The sequence below is a fragment of the Mobula hypostoma genome, chromosome 1 (assembly GCF_963921235.1).
Source record: "Mobula hypostoma chromosome 1, sMobHyp1.1, whole genome shotgun sequence".
NCBI lineage: Eukaryota > Metazoa > Chordata > Chondrichthyes > Myliobatiformes > Myliobatidae > Mobula > Mobula hypostoma.
Genome location: NC_086097.1, coordinates 69,348,722 through 69,372,195, shown reverse-complemented (window position 1 = coordinate 69,372,195; position 23,474 = coordinate 69,348,722). Strand labels below are relative to the sequence as shown.

General features: G+C 39.3%; 1 protein-coding gene across 1 annotated transcript in view; it reads left to right on the top strand.

Annotated features, from left to right (window-relative positions):
- The window catches only part of nubpl (nucleotide binding protein-like), a 45,208-nt gene that overhangs the window by 7,346 nt on the left and 14,388 nt on the right, over positions 1 to 23,474 (top strand). Inside the window, exons 2-8 of the mRNA XM_063050325.1 lie at positions 1,922 to 2,069; positions 2,837 to 2,871; positions 7,032 to 7,116; positions 13,516 to 13,555; positions 13,681 to 13,771; positions 14,364 to 14,457; positions 22,698 to 22,783. Coding sequence (XP_062906395.1) covers positions 1,922 to 2,069; positions 2,837 to 2,871; positions 7,032 to 7,116; positions 13,516 to 13,555; positions 13,681 to 13,771; positions 14,364 to 14,457; positions 22,698 to 22,783 — 579 coding nt within the window. The remainder of the gene's footprint in view (positions 1 to 1,921; positions 2,070 to 2,836; positions 2,872 to 7,031; positions 7,117 to 13,515; positions 13,556 to 13,680; positions 13,772 to 14,363; positions 14,458 to 22,697; positions 22,784 to 23,474) is intronic.

The following is a 23,474-nucleotide window of genomic DNA, read 5'->3' as shown; positions in this document are numbered from 1 at the left end:
CAACCTCTCAAAGCACTTCATCACAGTAGATGTGAGTGCAACTGGGCAATAGTTGTTGAGGCAACTCACCCTGCTCTTCTTTGGCGCTGGTATGATTGTTGCCTTTTTAAAGCAGGTGATAACTGCTGACTGCGGCAGTGAAAGATTGAAGATGACCTTAAACAGTCCTGTCAGATGGTTGGCACAGGGTTTCAGTGCCCTATCAGGTACACCATTGAGGACTGATGCCTTGTGAAGGTTCACCCTCTTGAAAGATTTTCTGATGTTGGCATCTGAGACAGACATCACAGGGTCACCAGTTGCTGCAAGAATTAGCGCAGGTGTAGTGTTATTCTCGCTTTCAAATACTATACTCAAGATTGCTCTGCATTCCAGATTATTGTAGTTTCTGCACGAAATGAGTCTGGCTAAAGGAGGTCAGGAAAAATTTGGAACAATCTGCCATTTCAGCTAAGTAACATCTACTGCCATAATGAGGCCACTCTCAGGTTGGAGAAGCAAGACCTCATATTCTGTCTGGGTAGCCTCCAAATTGATGAACATTTATTTTTCTAACTTGTAATTTTTTCTTCTCTGCTTTCCTCTTCCATCCCCCACTCTGGCACCCCCCTTACTTCTCCTCACCTGCTTATCACCTTCCCTGGTGCCCTCCTCCTTCCCATTGTCCACTCTCCCCTCCTATCAGAGTCTTCATCTTTATCTCATTACCTTTTCCACCTATCACCTCCCACCTGTTCTCACATAATCTCCCCTCCCCCACCCACCTGGCTTAACCTATCACCTTCTTCCCTTTCCCCACCATCTTATTCGAGCTTCTCTCTTCCTTTCCAGTCCTGGTGAAGGGTCTTGCCCTGAAATGTCAACTGTTTATTCATTTTCATTGCTACCTGATCTGATGAGTTCCTCCAGCATTTTGTATTTTTTACCCTGGGTTTTCATCTGCAAAATCTCTTGTATTTGACATTTCATCAGAACGTGCCAAGTTCTGATGAATAATCATGAATGTATATTTCTCCACAAATCTTGACCAATGTTCCCTCTAATTTGTAATGACCAATGTGAGCAAAAATCTTGTGCTGTGCAATTTTTTGCCCAGTGACATGTGTGCACTGAATTTTCTATATCAAAGTATTCATTTTAACAGCAAACAAAATACTGTCAATAAGAACTTTGATCTCCTCTGGGTTTTATCATTTTCAATCTCGTTCATCTGCATTCTCACAAAACATACATAGCAGGCCTGCAGCAGGTAATGAAGGATTTGCTTGCCAGAGCTTTTGTGATTTGCTTGCTAAATGACGCTTTAAAAAGTTAAGTTTGCAAATGTCACTCCACTACTTCCCACTTGCAAATTCTCCAGCAACTTTTACATCACAGCAATACATGCAGGTAACTCCAGTTTCGGTATTGTACGTTCGTGACCGCATGAGTTTTCGGTGTAGCAGTGTCTACTGTTTCATTAAGCCATTCTGCTTTAAACAAATTGGCAACTCTTTTGCACTTTATGCTTCATGCCCTTTTGCTTCTTTGGAATTTGACATAATGAAGCAATAATTTCTTCAATAAAAACATTATAAATAAGCCAGTTCTAAAGTCTGCAGACATATCATCGCAAACTCCACATTGTAAACACTGTCCACATCAAAAACCAGAAAAGGAAATGTGATTGTATACAATCTTGAAACATACTTAACATGCCAATGAGATAGAGTGTGACAACTTTTGGTGTGCTGTTTAAATTCCTTTGTGCACTAGTAGCGAAAGATGTGTGTGCATGCACACGAGCACACTTTAAAGGGAACATGATGTTGACTAACCTGTTGAGTATTTTCAGCATTGTTTTTGCTGTTGTTTTTCGAAGTTCACTGGTAGTGTGCTTTTGTTTGTATTTCCACTTATTTTTGTGCATTATTGTTTTAAGTCTTCAGGATCCAGTACTGAATCACCACAGGAGAGGCAAAAACGACTGATGGCTCGGGGACTCCCAAAGCAAAAAGCAATTCCTGGAGTGCAACATATTATTGTTGTAGCCTCTGGAAAAGGAGGTGTTGGAAAATCAACTACTGCAGGTATATAGTTTTCTAAATGTCAACTGTTTCATTTTATAATATGCAATATAAGGCTTACAAAATATTTTGGGAAATGGCATTCTTTTTGCCGTGGATCTAGTCTTGAAAAATTTGGGAATGGTAGTAAACAATTCTGTATTTGAATCATAAAAATAAAAATGAATTATTGCCTTGTGTTTATTTTTAAAACTATGCAAATGGAACATCCCATGGTGTTAGAAATAAAGCAACAAAACTCAAAAATTCATATCAATCAATTTTATAAGTTTTACAAAAGTACCTGAAGCACTTCAGTAAATGTCAACAGTTTAAAGCTGTTAGTATAAATGAAGTCAGTGTTTCCATTGGTTTGATGAACAGACCTTTTAATACATCTCGAAATCTGCCACCATTCTAAAGGTCAGCAAATTGAAGGCAACCAGAACTGTGATTTCATTATTCCAGATATAAATGGTTTTGTTGTATTATAATGGAAATACATTGAATTGTGGCACAGTCTTTGTTAGACTACTTCTTTACAAACACATCCATGTGGATGCTCCATTTCTCTGTAATCACTTGCAAAAGGGGAAAAGTAATGTAGTAAAGAGACATCTGAAATTTATCGACTAGAAATTTTTCTTTTCCTCTTAAATGGAAATGAATTGTGGAGATGCAGAGAATGCTTATTATTTGTTTGCCAACTGAAAATTCTCAAGCTGCTCAGTTGGTTTTGAAATTCTGATATACAAGTATGGCATACTAACAAAAGTTTATCTAAATTTCAGTGAATTTGGCTTTGGGATTAGCAACCTTCGAATCGGTAGGTATATTTCCTTTTGGAATGTATAATTTATTTTGAGGCATTGTGTAAGATGAAATATTTGTGTAAAAATTTCTGGTATTATAAATAAATTTCAAAACAATTTCGATTTGTGCAGTCCTTAATGGGAAAATGTAGTTAGCAGTTAGCAGCCTCCAACCTGCTGGCATGAACATCGACTTCTCTAACTTCCGCTAATGCCCCACCTCCCCCTCGTACCCCATCTATTACTTATTTTTATACACCCATTCTTTCTCTCACTCTCCTTCTTCTCCCTCTGTCCCTCTGAATATACCCCTTGCCCATCCTCTGGGTTCCCCCCCCCCCTTGTCTTTCTTCCCGGACCTCCTGTCCCATGATCCTCTCGTATCCCCTTTTGCCTATCACCTGTCCAGCTCTTGGCTCCATCCCTCCCCCTCCTGTCTTCTCCTATTATTTTGGATCTCCCCCTCCCCCTCCAACTTTCAAATCCCTTACTCACTCTTCCTTCAGTTAGTCCTGATGAAGGGTCTCGGCCTGAAACATCGACTGCACCTCTTCCTAGAGATGCTGCCTGGCCTGCTGCGTTCACCAGCAACTTTTATGTGTGTTGCTTAAATTTCCAGCATCTGCAGAATTCCTGTTGTTAGCAGTTACACTAATGTATTCAGTATTAATAATTTGTCACAGCAAAAAATTATTTGTAGGACTAATAAACCTGTCATTTTCAAATATTATGCAGAACTTGAGAAAATGGTGAACCATGGTTAGTCTGTTCACAGAGAAAAATAAAGATTGACTGCTATAACAAAGGACAGCTTTTTCCTGATGTAGTTATGGACATCTCCCTGAAGCACTAAGAAGTATTGACCACAGTGAAGTTAAATATGAGGTCATGTCCACTCTTCCATTCTCAAAAAGTATCAAGATCTTTCACCATGTATCAGTTTTGGAGTTCAGCATATCCCTCTCTCCTTTCTTACTAGATTAGCTGTAAATCAGGTGCTTTTTTTTATTCTCTATACATCTAGTCAAGGGCTAATGACCATATTTATGAATAATTTAAATTTGAGGCATAAAACAAATATACATTGCCTATTAAAAAGTATTCAGCCCCCTCCCCAGATATTTTCATTTCATGTTTTATTGTTTTACAACATTGAATCACAGTGGATTTAATTTGGCTTTTTTGACACTGATCAACAGTACTCTTTCGTGTCAAAGTGAAAACAGATCTCTACAAAGTGATCTAAATTAGTTGCAAATATAAAACACAAAATAATTGATTGCATAAGTATTTACCCCCTTCAAGTCAGTGTTTAGTAGATGCACCTTTGGCAGCAATTACAGCCTTGAGTCTGTGTGGATAGGTCTCTGTCAGCTTTGCATATCTGGACACTGCAATTTTCCCCCATTCTTTACAAATCTGCTCAAGTTCTATCAGATTGCATGGGGGCCATGGGTGAACAGCCCTTTTCAAGTCCAGCCACAAATTCTCAATTGGATTGAGGTCTGGACGCTGACTTGGTCACTCCAGGACATTAACTTTGTTGTTTTAAGCCATTCCTGTGTAGGTTTGGCTTTATGCTTTGGGCCATTGTCTTGCTGGAAAACAAATCTTCACCCAAGTTGCAGTTCTTTTGCAAACTGCATCAGGTTTTTCTCCAGGATATCCCTGTAATTTTGCTGCACTCATTTTACCCTCTACCTTCACAAGCTTTCCAGGTCCTGCTGCAGTGAAGCATTCCCACAGCATGATGCAGCCACCACCATGCTTCACAGTAGGGATGGTGTGTTTTTGATGTACGGAGTTTGTCTTCTGCCAAAGGTGGTGTTTAGTCTGATGGCCAAAAAGCTCAATTTTGTTTCATCGGACCATAATTCTTTCAGCTGACTTCAGATTCTCCCACCTGCCTTCTGGCAAACTCTAGCTGAGATTTCATGTGGTTTTTTTTTCAACAGTGGCTTTCTCTTTGCCACTCTCCCATAAAGCTGCGACTAGTGAAGTACCTGGGCAACATTTGTTGTATGCGCAGTCTCTCCCATCTCAGCCATTGAGGCTTGTAACTCCTCCAGAGTTGTCATGGGTCTCTTGGTGGCCTCCCTCACGAGTGCCCTTCTTGCATGGTCACTTAGTTTTTGAGGATCACCTGCTGTAGGCAGATTTACAGTTGTGCCATATTTTCTCTGTTTCTTGATTATTGACGTAACTGTACTCCAGTGGATATTCAGTGACTTGGAAATTTTATTGTATCCATCTCCTGATTTATGCTTTTCAATTACCTTTTTGTGGAGTTACTTGAAGTATGAGGTTATTTCCCACCCAATGGTCACTCTCCCCTGTTGCAGCACTAATGTCACCAGAATAATCTAATTTGCAAAGAAAATTGCAGCTACAAGCAGGTGATGGAAGTGCCAAGGTGGCACAGTTCAGTTACATTGAATATGAATGTTTTATAGAAGAATTAACCCATCTCCACCTTCCAATAAACACTGTGATCCACCATACCCTAAACCGGTAGATTAAAGAACTATTATTTTGAAGAATAATTACACGTTTATTTGCTTAATTAGTCTTAATTATTACAAATCCCTTACACAAATTTAATTTTATGTGTAGTCTCTCATTTCTTGACAGATTTTTATTTTGATATGACTTAGATTTTTTTAACTTGTCTCTTTTGGTCTGCCAGTCCCAATTTTCTTTCTCTTTTTTTTTGTCTTCATGATTTTTCTGTTGAATAACATATCTAACATGTACCTTCTGCTTTGCATTGTTTGGCCACATTAAGAGTTCTTCAAAAGTGGTTGTGGATTGGTCATTTATCCTATTCACAAGGCTCCTAGATTCCTGCAGAGGGCATTATATTATTTTGACTGATTACCTCACGTCATGATGTAAACATCTGCTGGTGTCACCACTTTGCTATTGACAGCAGAATCCAAACCAGTATTGGCTAATTATGAAAGCAGAATTTTTGCATCTGAAAAGAATGAAAAATATTTCAAGTGCTGTAATATTTAATGAAGATGATGCTTAAGCTAATAAATACATAAATGCTTTTGTAATAATTCTACAGAAGTTTAGTTTTCTAGAAGATTATTTAATCAGATTTTGTGATTCTGTACACTCAGCACATGAAAAGCTGAAGCTTAAATAACATTTGCCCCAATTAATCTGCAAGGAAATGTTGACAATAACTTTTGAGATGTTTCTCAGCAAAACCATCTTGCTCTATGTTTAATGATTTATGTTAAAACATAGAATTTTATTATTTTGGTTTTTACAATGTTTTTCTGACATGCTGGAATGCTTTGCACAAGATGCAAGGTGGTACTACAGTGTACTTGAATAGAGTTTTTTTAATATATCAGTAGACTTTGTTAAAAAATTTGAAGGCCAGATTATTCACATTACTATTAAACATTTAGCCAAACGAGTCCATTTACTACTCTTCATTTTATTTATGGTATTGTATGCTACATCCTGTGGTCTTTTGAGGGTGGGTGATAGGTGTAGAATGAGAATATTTTATAGAATTTTTGTAAGGTCTTCTACAGTATAATGCTTCATTGAAGTTAATGCTTAATAAAGTCAATGTTGAGTTTGTTAATTGTATGCATCAGGTTTATGCAGGTGCAATGAAAAGCATACTTATAGTAGCATCACAGGCACACAGCATCATATCAGCAGCAAAAATTAAACATAAATTATACACCACTTACAAGAAAGAAAGAAAACAATTAGAACATTTTAGCACTAAATGGTCATAATGTTGCTAAACCGTAGCGATTAGGATCTGTTTTCACTGCTACAGCCTCCCCAGTTTCCTTTCGGAAAGGACAAGAATAATAAGTGATGTAAGTGTGGGAATTTATAAAATGTTAATTTGCATGAGCTGAGGAAAAATGAAAAAACAAATTGGAAACCCTACAAAGAGAAGCATTCAGAAATAATAAAGTCTGATAAAAAGATACGAAGGTTACAAATGAACATGATGCCATGAAAATCAAGCATATTATTGATAGAACTGTTTTATTCCATGATGTGTTGTATCTATTGAGGAATTAACCATTTTGTTGTAAAACTGCTCTTGGTTGTATTGGTAATAACACTGAATATATTAAAGAATGTAAACCTGAATTATTACAGCAATGTAGTATCTTTTTTGATCTTTAAGCATGTGGGACTGCTAGATGCGGATGTGCATGGTCCATCTATTCCACGTATGATGAATCTGAAAGGAAACCCAGCTTTAACAGACAGTAAGTTTCATAAATGTTCATTTAAAAATTCTACATATAATGTAAAATTCTGTATTGTACCATAAGATCAATAAACAATATTGTTAAAATGTATTATGATCATTTAGTATATGTAGTATATCCAAATGCTATGCTTATAATTCCCTATCATGTCTATTTAAATTTTGTAATTTTTGAGAGGATTTGTGTTAAGAAAACTTGAGTAATGAAGGAAAAGAAGAATTAATTTGGATTATTATGCTGTCTAAATAAGGGTATTTCTAAGGGTAATATAACCCTGAATAGACATAATTTTTAATACTTTTTGGAATGCACAATGCTGAATTTGTTTGGACATGGATGAAGTATTTAAGTAAGTGGTAATATTTGGCTAGAAACTGAGGCATGTATCATGGCAGTTCTTCAAAACTGGAATAGCTAGCTTATAGGAGTTTGGCAAGGATAGGGGTAACATTGTTCAGTTTTATCTGCATACATTGATTAAGGAGACATTTTTAATGCTTTTGAATTGCTTTATTTTCCTTTAAATTTTGTAACTTAATTTTCTGGTTGTTTAGGTGCTTTGATAAACAGTTTTCTGTTATTAAGATAGCATTGTGTTGACTTTCACTCTAATTAGTTTCACAATCAAAATATCATTGAGGAAACATCAATTTTGAAGGCAGCTGTGGAGAATAATTTGCTAAATATATTTGAGGAGGAGGAATGTATTTCTGGGCACAAGATGTCAAAGCGTGTTTATAGGATTAGCCTTGATTGTATTGAAAGGGCTAAATTGCATGTTCCTGCTCCTAGTTTCTTTGCTCCTGTGTAATGTAGGAATTATGCCAAAGTAAGGATGCAGTCCCCCAAATAGTCTGATCTGAAGCAATAGTCTGATACACCTAAGATCAATGAACCAGACCTATCAATCAACTCCCCATATTCTCATACTGCTGTTGTCTGTTGCATCCTATCCCATCAAAGTTCAAGAAGTTCAAAGTACATTTATTATCAAAGAATGTGTACTATATTCTGAGTTCGAATCTGGCCTTGCACACTTTCCATCTCTGCTGGGTTGAGCATTGAGCTAACAACGCGACCTCATAAAAAAAACAGTCAAACGCCACAGAAACAGCAAGAATGCCACCTGATGTGCCACAAGGCGCGAAAAGGAAAAGGACCATTGTATACCATATACAACCTTGAAATTTGTCTCCTTGCTGACAGCAATAGAGCCCATTTAAAAAAAAACACAAAGACTGTCAAACACCTGATGTGCGCAGAAAAAAAGAACAAATGGTGCAAATAATTAAAAAAGTAAACAAATAATACACAGAATGTAAACCGCAAAGTCCCTGAGAGGGAGTCCACAGCCACTGAGCCAGTTCAGTGCTGAAGCTGGTCCAGGAGCCTGATGGATGTAGGCCACAGTGATTAGGCGAATGCCGATGGTTGCAGGCCATACTTGCAGATCCAGTTCCAAGGAAAGTAAAGCCTTATCGAGTAGTGACCATTTTGTCCCACTGCCTCAATGCTTGATCTTTTTAGACTAGCTTGGCACTTAAATCAGCTAAACCTCGGTTCATTTTTCGCTCTCTGACCTAGGCCCCACTGCTTCGATCTGGCCCGGTCCACTCCAGCAATGGCTGCTGCAGCCGTGCCGTCATTTTTGAGAGTTCAGTTCGCTGAATCCTTCAGGATACCACAAAAATGCCAGGTCGTAAAGAACGGTTCAAAAGTACAACTTCCAAAGGGAAATTAAAGACTACACATTGCAGTGATAGTAATCCAGAAAAAGTGTAATTAATAGAATAGTTAGTTTTGTTTGTTGCCTGCAAAGCATCACTGTGTCTTGCCAGCAGTCTCTTCTTTGATTTGTGTCCAGTGACAGATATGGCAGCACAGTGGTAAGGTGGAAGAGCTCTGGACATTTTGAACAATGAAGTTAATACTAGGCTATCCTAAGGCATTCAGTCAATTGCATACAAAGGCAGCTTTGGAATGTCTCTTTCTCTGATGATAGCCTGCCATTGTGCTAATAACAAGAATGAAAAGTTCAAAACAGCTTTCAGCTTCAAGTGTCACATGATAGACCATAATATTTGATTGTGGACCCTGGTGCAAGTATGAAAGCCTTCAAACAATTTAATCCACATGCAGTCCTATAAAGCACTGAGCACATTTGATGTTGCTACAGCTTCAGGCTCAACTGAATTCCCACTGACAAACCTCAAGAGCTGTGACTCTGGCACATTATTCCAACACAGCTGCAATGGCATCAGTTCAGCCATGCAGTAAACTGTCAAGCTCACTATTGCCCAAAAAAAATTACACAGCTGCAATGGCATTTGTTCAACCTTGCAGTAAACTATCAAGCTCACTGCTGCCCAAAGCAATCAGGACAATTCCAATTTGCCAGTTTACTAGTAGACTCTCACCCATCACCAAAAAAATCGAAGGTAACAACTTATTTGTGCCACTCCATGACCATTCTATTTCTGACCTCAAAAAGCCGGTTGTAGAGTCAAAGAAAAGTCAAAGACAGAAACAGACCATTCAGCCTGTCTAGTCCATGCTGAGCCATTTAAACTACCTATTCCCATCAATCTGCACCATGACCATAACCATCCATACCCCTACCATCCATGTACCTATCCTATTGGAAAATTTCTGATCATGCGCTTTGGTAGAAGAAATAAATGTGCAGACATTTATTTTTCAATGGGCCAATAAATGTGCAAATGCATTGGGTGTATTAAAGGCAGAGATTGATAGGTATCTGAGTAGCCAGGGCATCAAAGGTTATGGTGAGAAGGCGGGGAGTGGGACTAAATGGGAGACTGGATCAGCTCATGATGGAATGGCGGAGCAGACTCCGAATGGCCGACTTCTGCTCCTTTGTCTTACTGCCTTATGGACTATTTTCTGAGCAGAGGGAAAATCCAAAGATCTGAGAAGCAAAGGGACTTCGGAGCCCTTGTGCAGAATGCCCTAAAGGTTAACTTGCAGGTGGAGTCAGTGATGAGGAAGGCTAGTGCAATTTTGGCATTCATTTCAAGAGGTCTTGAATACAAGAGCAGGGATGTGATGCTGAGGCTTTATAAGGCACGAGTGAGGCCTCACCTTGAGTAATGCAAACAGGTCTGGGCTCCTCATCTAAGAAAAGATGTGCTGGCATTGAAAAGGTTTCAGAGGAGGTTCACAAGGATCATTCCGGGAATGTCATTGTCGTCGTGGCTATCCCTCGAGGTCGAGGATGATGGTCTTCGTTCTGAAGAAGTGGCCCTCAGAGTGAAGACGCTTGTATGTGTATTTGTTTAACGTGTACTTAATGTTGCACTCCAAGAGGCACACGATACTTCACAAATCAACCAACTGATTCCAATGGCATGGAAACCACGACGATTGGAGCTGATGGATTTGTTGCAGCCTTCATCCGCCTTCACAGCCGTTGAGTTTGAAGTAACTTCGTTCGCCTGTTCCACCGTTGAGGTCTTGGTTGGATTGTTCTTTGTCAGGGACCTCACCCTCGACCTTACCACCATGGGTGACCCGACCAGGAGCATAGCTCCAGACGGCATTGCTCTTGGGATCACAGGACCACACAAGCTTTTCCACCACGACAAGGTGACAATCCACGGAGAAGTCCTGGAATGAAGGGATTAGTATACGAGGAACGTTTGATAGCTTTGGGTCTGTACTCACTTGAATTTAGAAGGATTGGGGGGGGAATGGGAATCTCATTGAAACCTTTCTAATGTTGAAAGGCCTAGACAAAGTAAATGTGGAAAGGATGTTTCCCATGGTGGAGGACTCTAGGACAAGGGGGCACAGCCTCAGGATAGAGGCAGTAGTGGAGGCCAGGTCATTGGGTGTATTTAAGGCAGAGCTTGATAGGTTCTTGATTGGAGATGGCATCAAAGGTTACGGGGAGAAGGCCAGGGAGTGGGGCTGAGGAGAGGGAAAAAAAGAGGAACAGCCATGACTGAATGGCGGAGCAGACTCAACGGGCCAAATGGCCTAATTCTACTCCTCTGTCTTATGGTCTTATCCAGACTTCTCTTATACATTGAAATTTCATGACTCTGAGTGAAGAAATTTCTTCTCATGTTCCCTTTAAACTCTTCACCTTTCACCCTTAACTCATGACCTCCAGTTGTAGTACCACCCGACCTTAGTGGAAAAAACCTGCTTGCATTTACTGTATCTGTATCCCTCAAAATTTTGTATACCTCTACCAAATCTCCTCTTGATCTTCTACGTTCCAAGGGATAAAGTCTTAACCTATCCAATCTTTCCATACATCTTGGGTCCTCCAGACCCAGCAATATCCTGGTAAATTTTCTCAGTACTCTTTCAACCTTATTTACACTCTTTTCTATACAAATACTCCAAATTAGATCTCACCAATGTATTATACAACTCTTTAGAAATGAACAAATGAGCTGAATTCCAGAGATAAGATTGGTGGCAGAATTGGCCATTGACATCAAGTTTGTAGTTAACTGAGTGAAATCCAGGAGCCCTTGTGTCATAGATCTGAAGTACATGGAAAGCAATGGGCAGGGAGGGAGCAGTGGTGGGATTCAGATACTCCAGTGGTTCGTACCACAGCTACATGTTCACCACTGACCAGAATTTTAACTTGTTTATGTATAACACACGACTAGGTCAAAACATGAATTGTCTGTGGTACACTACTTATCTACCAATGTCATAAACCTTTTACTTGACCTGGAAGCAATCCCAGGAGTGTGATGGGCACATTTCACTTGAAGTCACACATCTCCCCAAATTAAAGATGAGAACATTCTTTCCTTGGCCACTTGGCCAAAATCTTTCATCTATCACTATCTTTGTATTTTCACAACATGAAAATGGCTTGCTATCATCTTTTGAGGATAACTAGGCAAGGGCATATGTCTGCAATGCTCATGTCAGTTAGATAAATGAATTCTTTAAAAACCTGTAGTTGCTATATATTTGGTTTCATGTGTAAAATATTTATTTATCTTGTACTATAGTTCTTAGGGGAGTGTTGTTGTTTGTATAGTTTTTAGTTCCAGTAATTTTAATCATTGCCATTTCTTGAAAGTCAGTGTCTCTAACTACCATACCAAATCTTGTATTTGAATTCTATGGATTAATGCATTGAACTCAAATAAGACTTGGTAAGATGATCACAGATGGGTATAGTGCTGAGAATATCTTTTTCTCTGGTTTTAAAGGTAGTCTGAGAGCAACTTTATGCTTTGTTTATGATTTGAATTAGAGTATCTTGACTACAAGATGAGGGAGAAGTATTTTCCTCCACCTATGTCAGGATGCTGTTCATCCACTATAGTTCAGCATTTAATATCATCATTCCCACAGTCCTGATTGAGAAGTTGCAGAACCTGGGCCTCTGTACCTCCCTCTGCAATTGGATCCTTGACTTCCTAACCGGAAGACCACAATCTGTGCAGATTGGTATAACATATCCTCCTCACTGACGATCAACACTGGTGCACCTCAGGGGTGTGTGCTTAGCCCACTGCTCTATTCTCTCTATATTCATGACTATGTGGCTAGGCCTGCTCAAATACCATCTATAAATTTGCTGATGATATAACCGTTGTTAGTAGAATCTTAGGTGGTGACAAGAGGGCATACAGGAATGAGATATGCCAACTCGTGGAGTGGTGCCGTAGCAACAGCCTGGCACTCAAGGTCAGTAAGACGAAAGAGCTGATTGTGGACTTCAGGAAGGGTAAGACGAAGGAACACAAACCAATCCTCATAGAGGGATCAGAAGTGGAGAGAGTGAGCAGCTTCAAGTTCCTGGGTGTCAAGATCTCTGAGGATCAAATCTGGTCCCAACATATCGATGTAGTTATAAAGGAGGCAAGACAGCGGCTATACTTTATTAGGAGTTTGAAGAGATTTGACATGTCATTAAATGCACTCAAAAACTTCTATAGTTGTACCATGGAGAGCATTCTGACAGGCTCTATCACTGTCTGGTATGGAGGGGCTACTGCACAGGACCGAAAGAAGCTGCAGAAGGTTGTAAATCTAGTCAGCTCCATCTTGGGCACTAGCCTACAAAGAACCCAGGACATCTTTAGGAGCAGTGTCTCATTGTTGTTCATTGTAATTGCACTGTGACAAGACATTTGAAAAGAAAAGAAGCATTCAGAAGGACATCTTGATGAGAGCCCTTTTTAAATCAACAATAAAATCTCTGTGACTTTCCTAATGTATTGTAAAAGCTTTTAAAAATGCCAGTCCCACCCTTTTTGTGCAAGCAAATAAGTTGTCTGCTTCTCTGTAGCATAGACTTGAATATGTTGTTTGCATTTAGTAGATGGGGTTATGTGGTCGTAGACATAGTTTAGAATAAACAGTCTAATTATCATACCTTTTCCCTTTTAAAAGGCAACTTGATGATACCCTTGGTGAATTATGGAATTAACTGGTAAGCAATTTTCATTCAATGATATTCCATCTTCTTTGTTTTAATGAATTAGTTTTTAATGAAATATGCTTTTTGTCAGTGCTTTTAAGTACATGCTGAATTTGTGCTTATTTTTGCCTCGGTAGCATGTCAATGGGTTTTCTGGTGGAGGAAACAGCACCAATTGTTTGGCGAGGTCTAATGGTGATGTCAGCAATAGAAAAACTGTTGAGACAAGTGAGGAACAATCTTTTCTGATGTACTTTGATAATACTTAAAATAATCACTGCATAAATCATATGAATCACCAAGCATCTTTTAAATTGCTGCCACATAACCATATTCCCTATTCAAGCATCAATCTTCCATGATAGCTGCTCTTTTACGTTTATTGAAATGTCTGTTTATCTTGATTTTTCTAAACATTAGAGTTAGTCAAAATCAAAAATCAGGAGTTCATGATGTGCAAAGCTAAGCTCTTACTAATTGGTAAAGTGGCTTGGTGTTAATGTCAACAGTGCAAGACCTTTCATTTGATGATATATTTTCAAATGTGCTCAGAAGTTGTTAATGTAGGTATATGTATGATTTATTTCTTAAGTTATTGATTTCTTCTTGCTATCAATGTCTTTAAACAAAAATAATTTTGTGAATTTCTCCTTATTTTCAATTTGCTTTTTTTTAAAGTTTATTTTGCTAATGAACTTTCTAATTTAGTGTCAAGTACTTTTGCAGATAGGCTATTGATTTAATTTACAATTTGTAAATCATTTATTGGGTGACTAAAAATTTTCAAAGCTGCTTGCTATAGATATTTTCTATTCTGTAGGTTGACTGGGGTCAATTGGACTACCTTGTTATAGATATGCCACCTGGCACAGGGGATGTGCAGCTTTCCATCTCTCAAAACATACCTATTTCAGGTAGGTATAAGTAATTTCTTTATAGTGCAAAACTATCATTGTTATATCATGGAGTAAGTTGTACTTGTAACTGGGTTTTCTCCTCTGAATTTGGCTGTTCTGCAAAACAGATGATTATAAGCCACACAATGGAACACTGACAAAATATTTAAAATACTAGTTCCAGAAAACTTTTTTGGCTTGGCTGTGTGGTTTTGTATGATCAGATTTCTTTTACTTGGTTTCTATATTGCAGAGTAGTTTTATATGTAAAATGTTCATGAAGTAAATTATTTTGATGTAACGGAAATAAGGCCGCTCATGTTTCTTTCCTCAATAATTTGGGTCTCAATAACTTAATATTTTTTCCCAATTGTAAATCAAAGTAATTGTTCCTTTCACAATGCCACTTTCTAAAATTTGAATTCAAATTAAAGCCAATTGAATGTGAAACTTTCCTGTATTTTGTACCATACATCTGGTTTGGAGGCACTGCAACAAGGAAGAAGAAAAGTAGGAGACTTAACAATCTGGTCTCCACACACCACCATGTCTTCATTGGCTTGCAACATTCATCTGTTACCAATTAGATATAGGGCACTATAAAACATATTGCAGAATGTCTTTGCGGGCAGGTGTACTTTATTAATCATGATTAGTTCAGTCAACTTGAAAATTTATATATATTTAAAAACAATTAATTAATTCATCAGTTTTACAACTCTTTACTTTCACAACTTTCAAACTCATTGCTTGTATTAAAATATTACCCACTCTTGATCAACTTGACAATGTTTTGATTTTGGTGAGTTCTTTTCCAGTAGTTGGCCTTAAGTAACTGCATCTCTTAAAGCACCTTTTCTCCCCCCCATTTCTTCACATACTCTACCTTCCAAACATGCCAAGTTTTTTGTTATTGCCATTTACACAACCCTGTAGTTCAAATCCTTATTCATCTGTAAATTCTTTATTTAAATTCAAGTTCCTTGTAGTTCCATTTGACAATTCCTTCAACCGTTTCGTTCTTCGATTTTCAGAATGTTTCTTTGAGCTTTTGTAACTTAACAAACCATCCTTTGCAAGAGATGTTAGTTCCCAAAACATTCAAATTTGCTTGTTTCATCCCCCGAGTTTTAGTGAGATGGTTTATATTAGGATATTTCCCAAGGCTGTAAGGCTTTCTCAGTTATGTTCTCAATTGTCTGAACGACTGGCATCCTGTCGCACTCACCTCAATAATAAGCAAATGCTTTGAGAGGCTGGTCAAGGACTACATCTGCAGCTTGCTATCACCCACACTGGACTCCCTACAATTCGCCTACCGACATAACTGATCGATAGGTGACACAAATTGTCACAGCTCTACACACTGTCCTTACACATCTGGAGAAGAAGGATGCTTCTGTGAGAATGCTGTTCTCGGACTACGGTTTCGCATTCAACATCAGAATTCCCTCCAGGCTCGACAAGAAGCTCAGAGACCTCGGCCTTCAATCTGCCTTGGGTAGCTGGATCCTGGACTTCCTGTCAGATCGTCGACAGGTGGTAAGAGTGGGCTCCCTCATCTCTGCCCCTCTGACCCTCAACACAGGTGCCCCTCAGGTCTGTGTCCTAAGCCCCCATCTTTACTCTCTGTATACCCATGACTGTGTTTCCACCCACAGCTCCAATCTGCTAATTAAATTTGCTGACAATACTCCATTGATTGGCCAAATCTCAAATAATAACGAGGCAGCTTACAGAGAAGAAGTCATCACCCTCACATGGTGGTGTCAAGAAAACAACCTCTCCCGCAGTGTCGCAAAATCAAAGGAGCTGGTTGTGGATTACAGGAGGAAAGGAGACAAGCTAACCCCTATTGACATCAATGGATTTCGGGTTGAGAGGGTGAGCAGCTTTAAGTTCCTGAGGATACACATCACTGAATATCTCACATGGTGTGTACATACTGGCTGTGTGGTTTAAAAAAAGCACAGCAGTGCCTCTTTCACCTCAGATGGTTGAAGAAGTTTGGTGTGGGCCCCCAAATCCTAAGAACTTTCTACAGGGGCACAGTTGAGAGCATCCTGACTGGCTGCATCACTGCCTGGTAGGGGAACTATACTTGCGTCAATCGCAGGACTCTGCAGAGAGTGGTGCGGACAGCCCAGCACATCTATAGATGTGAACTTCCAACTATTCAGGACACTTACAAAGACAAGTGTGTAAAAAGGGCCAGAAGAAATAGTGGGGACCCAAGTCACCCCAACCACAAACTGTTCCAGCTGCTACCATCCAGGAAACTGTACCACAGCATAAAAGCCAGGACCATCAGGCTCTGGGACAGCTTCTTCCACCAGGCCATCAGACTGATTAATTCACACTGATAGAGTTGTCTTTCTAAGTTATATTGACGGTCCTATTGTACATGCTATTTATTACAAATTACTTTTACACGGGGATGTAATGTTAAGAGTTTTACTCCTCGTGTATGTGAAGGATGTAAGTAATAAAGTCAATTCAATTCAATTGGTACTGACCAGGTGTCATTGCATGACCTTCCTTCACTGTGCTGCTTTGTTCTGTGATTCCCAACATCTCAGCCTGATCTGGCATCGATCTGGCTACTATACAAAGAACTGCTTTGTCATCACATCTCTTTTTCAGTCAATTGATAAGCAAATTTAAAACAATAAAGAAACTACTGGAAATGTTTAATGCTCAAGCAACATTTCTGGACTGAGAAACAATTGATGTTTGGGGTCGATAGTCTTTAATCTTTCATCTTATCTAGGAAAAGTTAGAAATCAATATTGCAGGAAAATAGACCAGTGCATAAAATAAAGGAAATTGAGACCAAGATCGATGGTCCTAAATTATGATAACATTGGCTGAGAAAGGTTAGTAAACCAAAATTCAGGAGGAAAAAGTGCTTCACCTTCCATCTGGACAGGTTGTAATCCTCAGGCCTCAACAGCAAATTCCAAAATTTCAGAGAACCAGCCTTTCTGGTTTCATCAGTACTAGGCAGTCCTGATGAAGGTTTATAAGCCTGTAATTTTAAGTCTTCTGCTTACCTTCCACAGTGCTGTTTGTACTTTCAGCATTCACTTTATTTCCAATTTCTTGCAGCTGCAAGGTGTTGTATTTCACAGTTTCAGCATTATTGCTTTAGAACATAAGATATAAGAAATAGGAGAAGGATTAGGCCATCAAGTCTGCTATGCCATTCAGTAAGATGGCTGATCTGGCTGTTGGCTCAGCTCTACCTGCCTAAGTTCTCCTGCTATGCAAAAAATATATCTGTGTCCTAAATGTATTTTATGAGGTAGTCTCTACTGCTTCCCTGGGCAGGGAATTCCGCAGATTCACTATTCTCTGAGAAAAGCAGGTTCTGCTCATTTTTGTGCTAATTCTATTCCTCTGAATCTTGAAGCTATGTTCCCTAATTCTAGTTTTACTTATCAGCAGAAACAACTTTCATAGGCTAAACCCCAAATCTGAGGAATCAACCTGGTGAACCTCTTCTGCCCTGTCTCCAAAGCCTGTATATTTTCCTTCAAGTAAGGAGACCAGAACTGCTGACAGTACTCCAGGTGCCATCTCACCAGTACCCTGTACAGTTGCCACATGATCTTCCTGCTCTTAAATAGAACCCCTCTGGTAAGGAAGGCCAACGTTGCTTTTGCCGTAATAACCGAGAAGAACATGGTAACCTTCCCCAATGACTATTGTCCAGTAGCACTTGTATGCACTGTGATAAAGTGCTTCGAGCGGTTGGTCATGAAGCATAGCAACCCCTGCCTGAGCGACCTGGATTCACTCCAGTTTGTTTATTGTCACAAGTTAATAGCAGATGCCACTTCATTGGTTCTGCAATTCTGGACAATGAAGATGCATACATCAGGAAGCTATTCATTGACTACAGCTCAGCGCACAATACTATCATTTCCTGAAAACTCATCACAAAGCTCCAAGATCTGGGTATTGATACCTCTTTGTGTAAGTAGATCCTGGATTTCCTCACTTGCAGACCCCAGTCAGTACAGATTGTCAATAACATGTCCTCCACAATCACCATCAGTACAGGTGCACAAAAAGGCTGTGTGCTCAGCTTCCTGCTCTACTTGTGTAGTACTTGTGACTGTGAGGTTAAGTACAACTCCAACGCCATAATTAAGATTGCTGATGACACCACTGTTGGCTGAATCAAAGGTGATGACAAATTGGCATATTGGAGGAATATTGAAAATCTGGTTGAGTGGTGCCACAACAACCTCTCTCTCTCAACATCAGCAAAATTAAAGAGATACTTATTGGCTAGTAGGAGCCAGTCTTTATTCAGGGATTGGAGGTGAAGAGGGTCAGTTGCTTTAAATTCCTTGGCATTAATGTATCAGAGGATCTGTCCGGGTACCATCATGTAAGTGCTGTCATAAAAAAAAAAGCACGACAGTTCCTCTACTTAGAAGTTTGCATAGATTCTGCATGTTACCAAAAGCTCTGACAAACTTTTATAGGTGCACAGTGGCGAGTCTCCTAACTGGTTGCATCATGGCCTCTTATGGAAACACCAATGACTAGGAATGGAAATGACTACAGAAAGTGGTGGATGCCCCAGTCCATCATGGGCAAAGCCCTCTCCATAACTGAGTATATTTACATGTGCGCTGCCACAAGAAACCAGCATCCATCATCCAAGTCCCTCACTATCCAGGCCATGATCTCTTCTCGCTACTACCATTGGGCAGGAGGTACAGAAGTCTGAAGTCCCAAACCACCAGGTTCAGGAATGGCTATTACCCTTTTACCATAAGGCTCCTGAACCACTGGATATTTTCACTCACCACAACTCTGAACTGATTTTATGACCTCACACTCATCTACATGTTCTCCTTATTCTTTGCAGTTGTACAAGGCCTTGGTGAGACCACACCTGGAGTATTGTGTGCAGTTTGGTCCCCTAATCTGAGGAAAGACATTCTTGCCGTAGAGGGAGTACAAAGAAGGTTCACCAGATTGATTCCTGGGATGGCAGGACTTTCATATGATGAAAGACTAGATCGACTAGGCTTATACTTGTTGGAATGTAGAAGATTGAGGGGGGATCTTATTGAAACGTATAAAATCCTAAAGGGATTGGACAGGCTAGATGCAGAAAGATTGTTGCCGATGTTGGGGAAGTCCAGAACGAGGGGTCACAGTTTGAGGATAAAGGGGAAGCCTTTTAGGACCGAGATTAGGAAAAACTTCTTCACACAGAGAGTGGTGAATCTGTGGAATTCTCTGCCACAGGAAACAGTTGAGGCCAGTTCATTGGCTATATTTAAGAGGGAGTTAGATATGGCCCTTGTGGCTAAAGGGATCAGCGGGTATGGAGAGAAGGCAGGTACAGGGTTCAGAGTTGGATGATTAGCCATGATCGTACTGAATGGCAGTGCAGACTTGAAGGGCTGAATGGCCTACTCCACCTAGTTTCTATGTTTCTATATTTTTAAAATTTTCATAGTTCGTCTTGTTTTGCATATTGGTTGTTTGTCAGTCTTTGTTTATGTATGGTTTTTCATAGTTTCTATTTTATTTCTTTTTTTCATGTAAATGCCTGCAAAAAATTGAATCTCAAGGTAGTATGTGGTAACATGCATATATGTACTTTGATAATGTTGTTGTTGAGTGGCTCTGCGAGCTGGCTTGTTAGCTTGCAGACATTTCGTTACCCAACTAGGCAACATCATCAGTGCAACTTCGAGTGAAATGTTAGTGATCTACATTGTTCATTTTTATGTCTCCTGTGATTTGTGTGTGTGTATGCCATTTCTATGGGTTATCGATTATGTAATCTGGGATTGGCTCATTAAAATCTGGTTAGGTGATAATTGTTATCCTGGCTGTTAGTCGACCAGTTGACCGTTATGTCGTTTTGTGTGTGTGTGTATATATATATACACACACACACACACACGCACACATATGCGCGCGTGCCAATCACAGGACACATAAAAGATGAACGGTGTCGATCACCAACATTTCATTCGAAGTTGCATTGATGATGTTGTCTAGCTGGGTAATGAAACGTCTGCAAGTTAACAAGCCAGCTCTCCGAGCTACTCAACAACAACATCCACAACCTGAGCTACAAATCAGGTTGTAGCTCATCTCAAATGTACTTTGATAATAAATTTATTTGAACTTTGAACCTAATGCACCTGTGAATCAACCTTTTGCGATTCACGTACAATCACTCCCAAGTTCCCTTGCACAACAGTGTGGTACAATCTTTCACAATTTAAAAAAACAATCTGGTCGTCTATTTTTCCTTCCAAAATGGCTGGTCTCACATTTACCAGTGCTGTACTCCATATGCCAGACCCTTGCCCACTCACTTAACCTGTCTACATCTCTCTGCATCCTCTGCACAGTTTTCTTTTCCACTCCGTTCACTGTTATCAGCAACCTGAGAACACTATGCTTGGTCCTCTCTTCCAAAGCATTAACGTAGATCGTGAGTATTTTCAGGCCCTGCTCTGACCCCTGTGGCACTCCATTCACAGCTGTTTGATTTCTAACATTTCCATATTCCAATGGAAGCTTATCAACATACAATATCAGCTCCTTTTCTCTTTCCATATATGCTAGCCTGGCCTCTTGTGTATTTTTAGTTTTTTCTTATTTTTACTATTCAATAAATACTGCTTGAAATATGAATTATCAGTATCATTACCTTGACTAAAAAATAAAGTAAAATATTTAAAACAGCAAACAACCTGCAAGAGAAACTCAGTGAGTCAAATAGCATCAGGGAGTAGGAATAGTGGGGAGGAGAGGGAGGAATTGTCGATGCTTCAGGTCAAAACCTTGCCTTAGGAAACCACTGGCTTCCTCCAGCAGATTTTATTGCTACAGATTCAAGATCTTCAGCCAATTTCAAAGTACTCAGCTGTAGCTTTACATAGCTGGACTAGATAGAAAAGAAGCATTTTTTAAACCATGACATTGCTAAAAATGCCCATACTTGAGACTTCATAATTGAGAATTCATTTTATGCAGTTTCTGAAATGCTTTTATTTATAATGCCTTGTAAAAGTATCAGCCCTCAACCCTTTGTTCATATAAATGGGTATTACAACTAGGGATTTTGATCAATTTAACTGAGATTTTAATTTGTGAATCGTATGCTCCTTGGATAAATTGTAAAGCATGAAAAAAAATAATAACAGTTCAAAATCTGAAATGTCTGCAGTTAAAAAGTATCTACTATCCTTTGCACTATCCTTACCTCTCGCAGCTATGACAACCAGTAGTCTTTTTAGTTTAGTCTGCATTAGCTTTGCACAATGTGATTGAGCAAAATTTGCCCATTTCGCCTTGCAACGTTGCTGAAAATTGCTTAGATTTACGCCACATGCACAGTTTGGTGTTGAGACCAAAAAGTTCCACTTTAGCCTCATCCGACCACAGGAATTTCTTCCAGATCTTTACAATATCTTCTAAGTGGCACTGGAAAATCTTGATGGGCAAGGATATGTTTTTTTTTAGCAGTATGTGTGATGTAAATCTTATACTGCACATCAGCCGGGAAAACCATCCCAACTATAAAGTATGGTGCTGGAAATCTGGTCATGATTGATGAGAAAATGAATGTTGCTAAATACATAGAAATCCGGGATAAAAACCTGCCAGCCTCTCTTAGAAAGCTTAAACTATGGAGATAGTTTGTCTTTCAACAGGACAATGACACACTGCCAGAGCAACCATGGAGTGGCTTCAAATGAAGAAGAAAAAGAAGAGTGGCCAGTAAGAGCCCTGACCTTAACACGTTCGAACATCTCTGGCAAGACCTCAAGATTTCTGTCCACTGCCACTCCCCGACTAACCTGGCACAGCTTGAGCAATTTTGGAAGGAGGAGTGGGTAAATTTTGCTCCATCACGTTGTGCAAAGCTAATAGAGTCTTTTCCAAAAAGACTACTGGCCGTAATAGCTATAAGAGGCGGTTCAACTAAGTACAGTACTGGGGAATGGGGGATGAATACTTTTGACCTGCTGACATTTCAGTTTTTGAATTTTTAGTTTTTCATGCTTCACTATTTTACCCTTTTTTTTGGAATCTGCTGTGAAAAGGAGAGCATGTGATCTACAAATAAAATTTCAGTTAAATTGATCAAGATCCCTGGTTGTAATGCCCATTTATGTGAACATATGGTTGGGGACTGAATATTTCTACAAGGCACTGTAACTTCAGAAAGATGGCACTCTAATGGAATTTACTGTACTTGCCTTTAGGAGCTGTTATTGTTTCTACTCCCCAGGACATTGCTTTGTTGGATGCACAGCGAGCAGCAAAGATGTTTCAGAAAGTTAATGTTCCTGTAAGTACAATTTATGGAAAATATGTCTTGTTTTAGGTTCATGATTAAAACTGTATTGGGAATACATAATTTTATTCATATTATTGCATGATATTTAATTTCTGTAGCAGCTAAAAATAGCATTGTTGAATTTGGGTTATGAAGGACTTTCTACCTTCTAATTGCAAGAAAATTTGTTTGCAGAGGAAGTATTTAGAAATGGGATTCTCTGATATGAATAATTTTTCAAATGGAATCCATGGATTTTTTTTCATTTTGCTATCTAAGTTACAGGTGTCCCCTGCTTTTCGAACATTCGCTTTATGAAACCTCACTGTTATGAAAGACCTACATTAGTTCCCTGTTTTCGCTAACAAGAGGTGTTTTCACTTATGAAAAAAGCAGCGTGCGAGAAAAAAGTAGCACACGCCCCAAGCAGCTGCTGTCCCCCGGATTCGGAACGGCATTCTAGCCGGCATTGCTTAAACACGTGCCTGTGAGCAGCCATTAGCAAGATGAGTTCTAAGGTATCGGAAAAGCCTAAAACAGCTCGTAAGGGTGTTACACTTAGCGTAAAACTAGACATAATTAAGCGTTTCGATCGTGGTGAACGAAGTAAGGACAAAGTGAGTTTGGCTTGTGGAAGTTGACGAAGATGATGTTGAAGAGGTTTGGCATCCCATGACCAAGAACTGATAGATGAAGAGCTGAT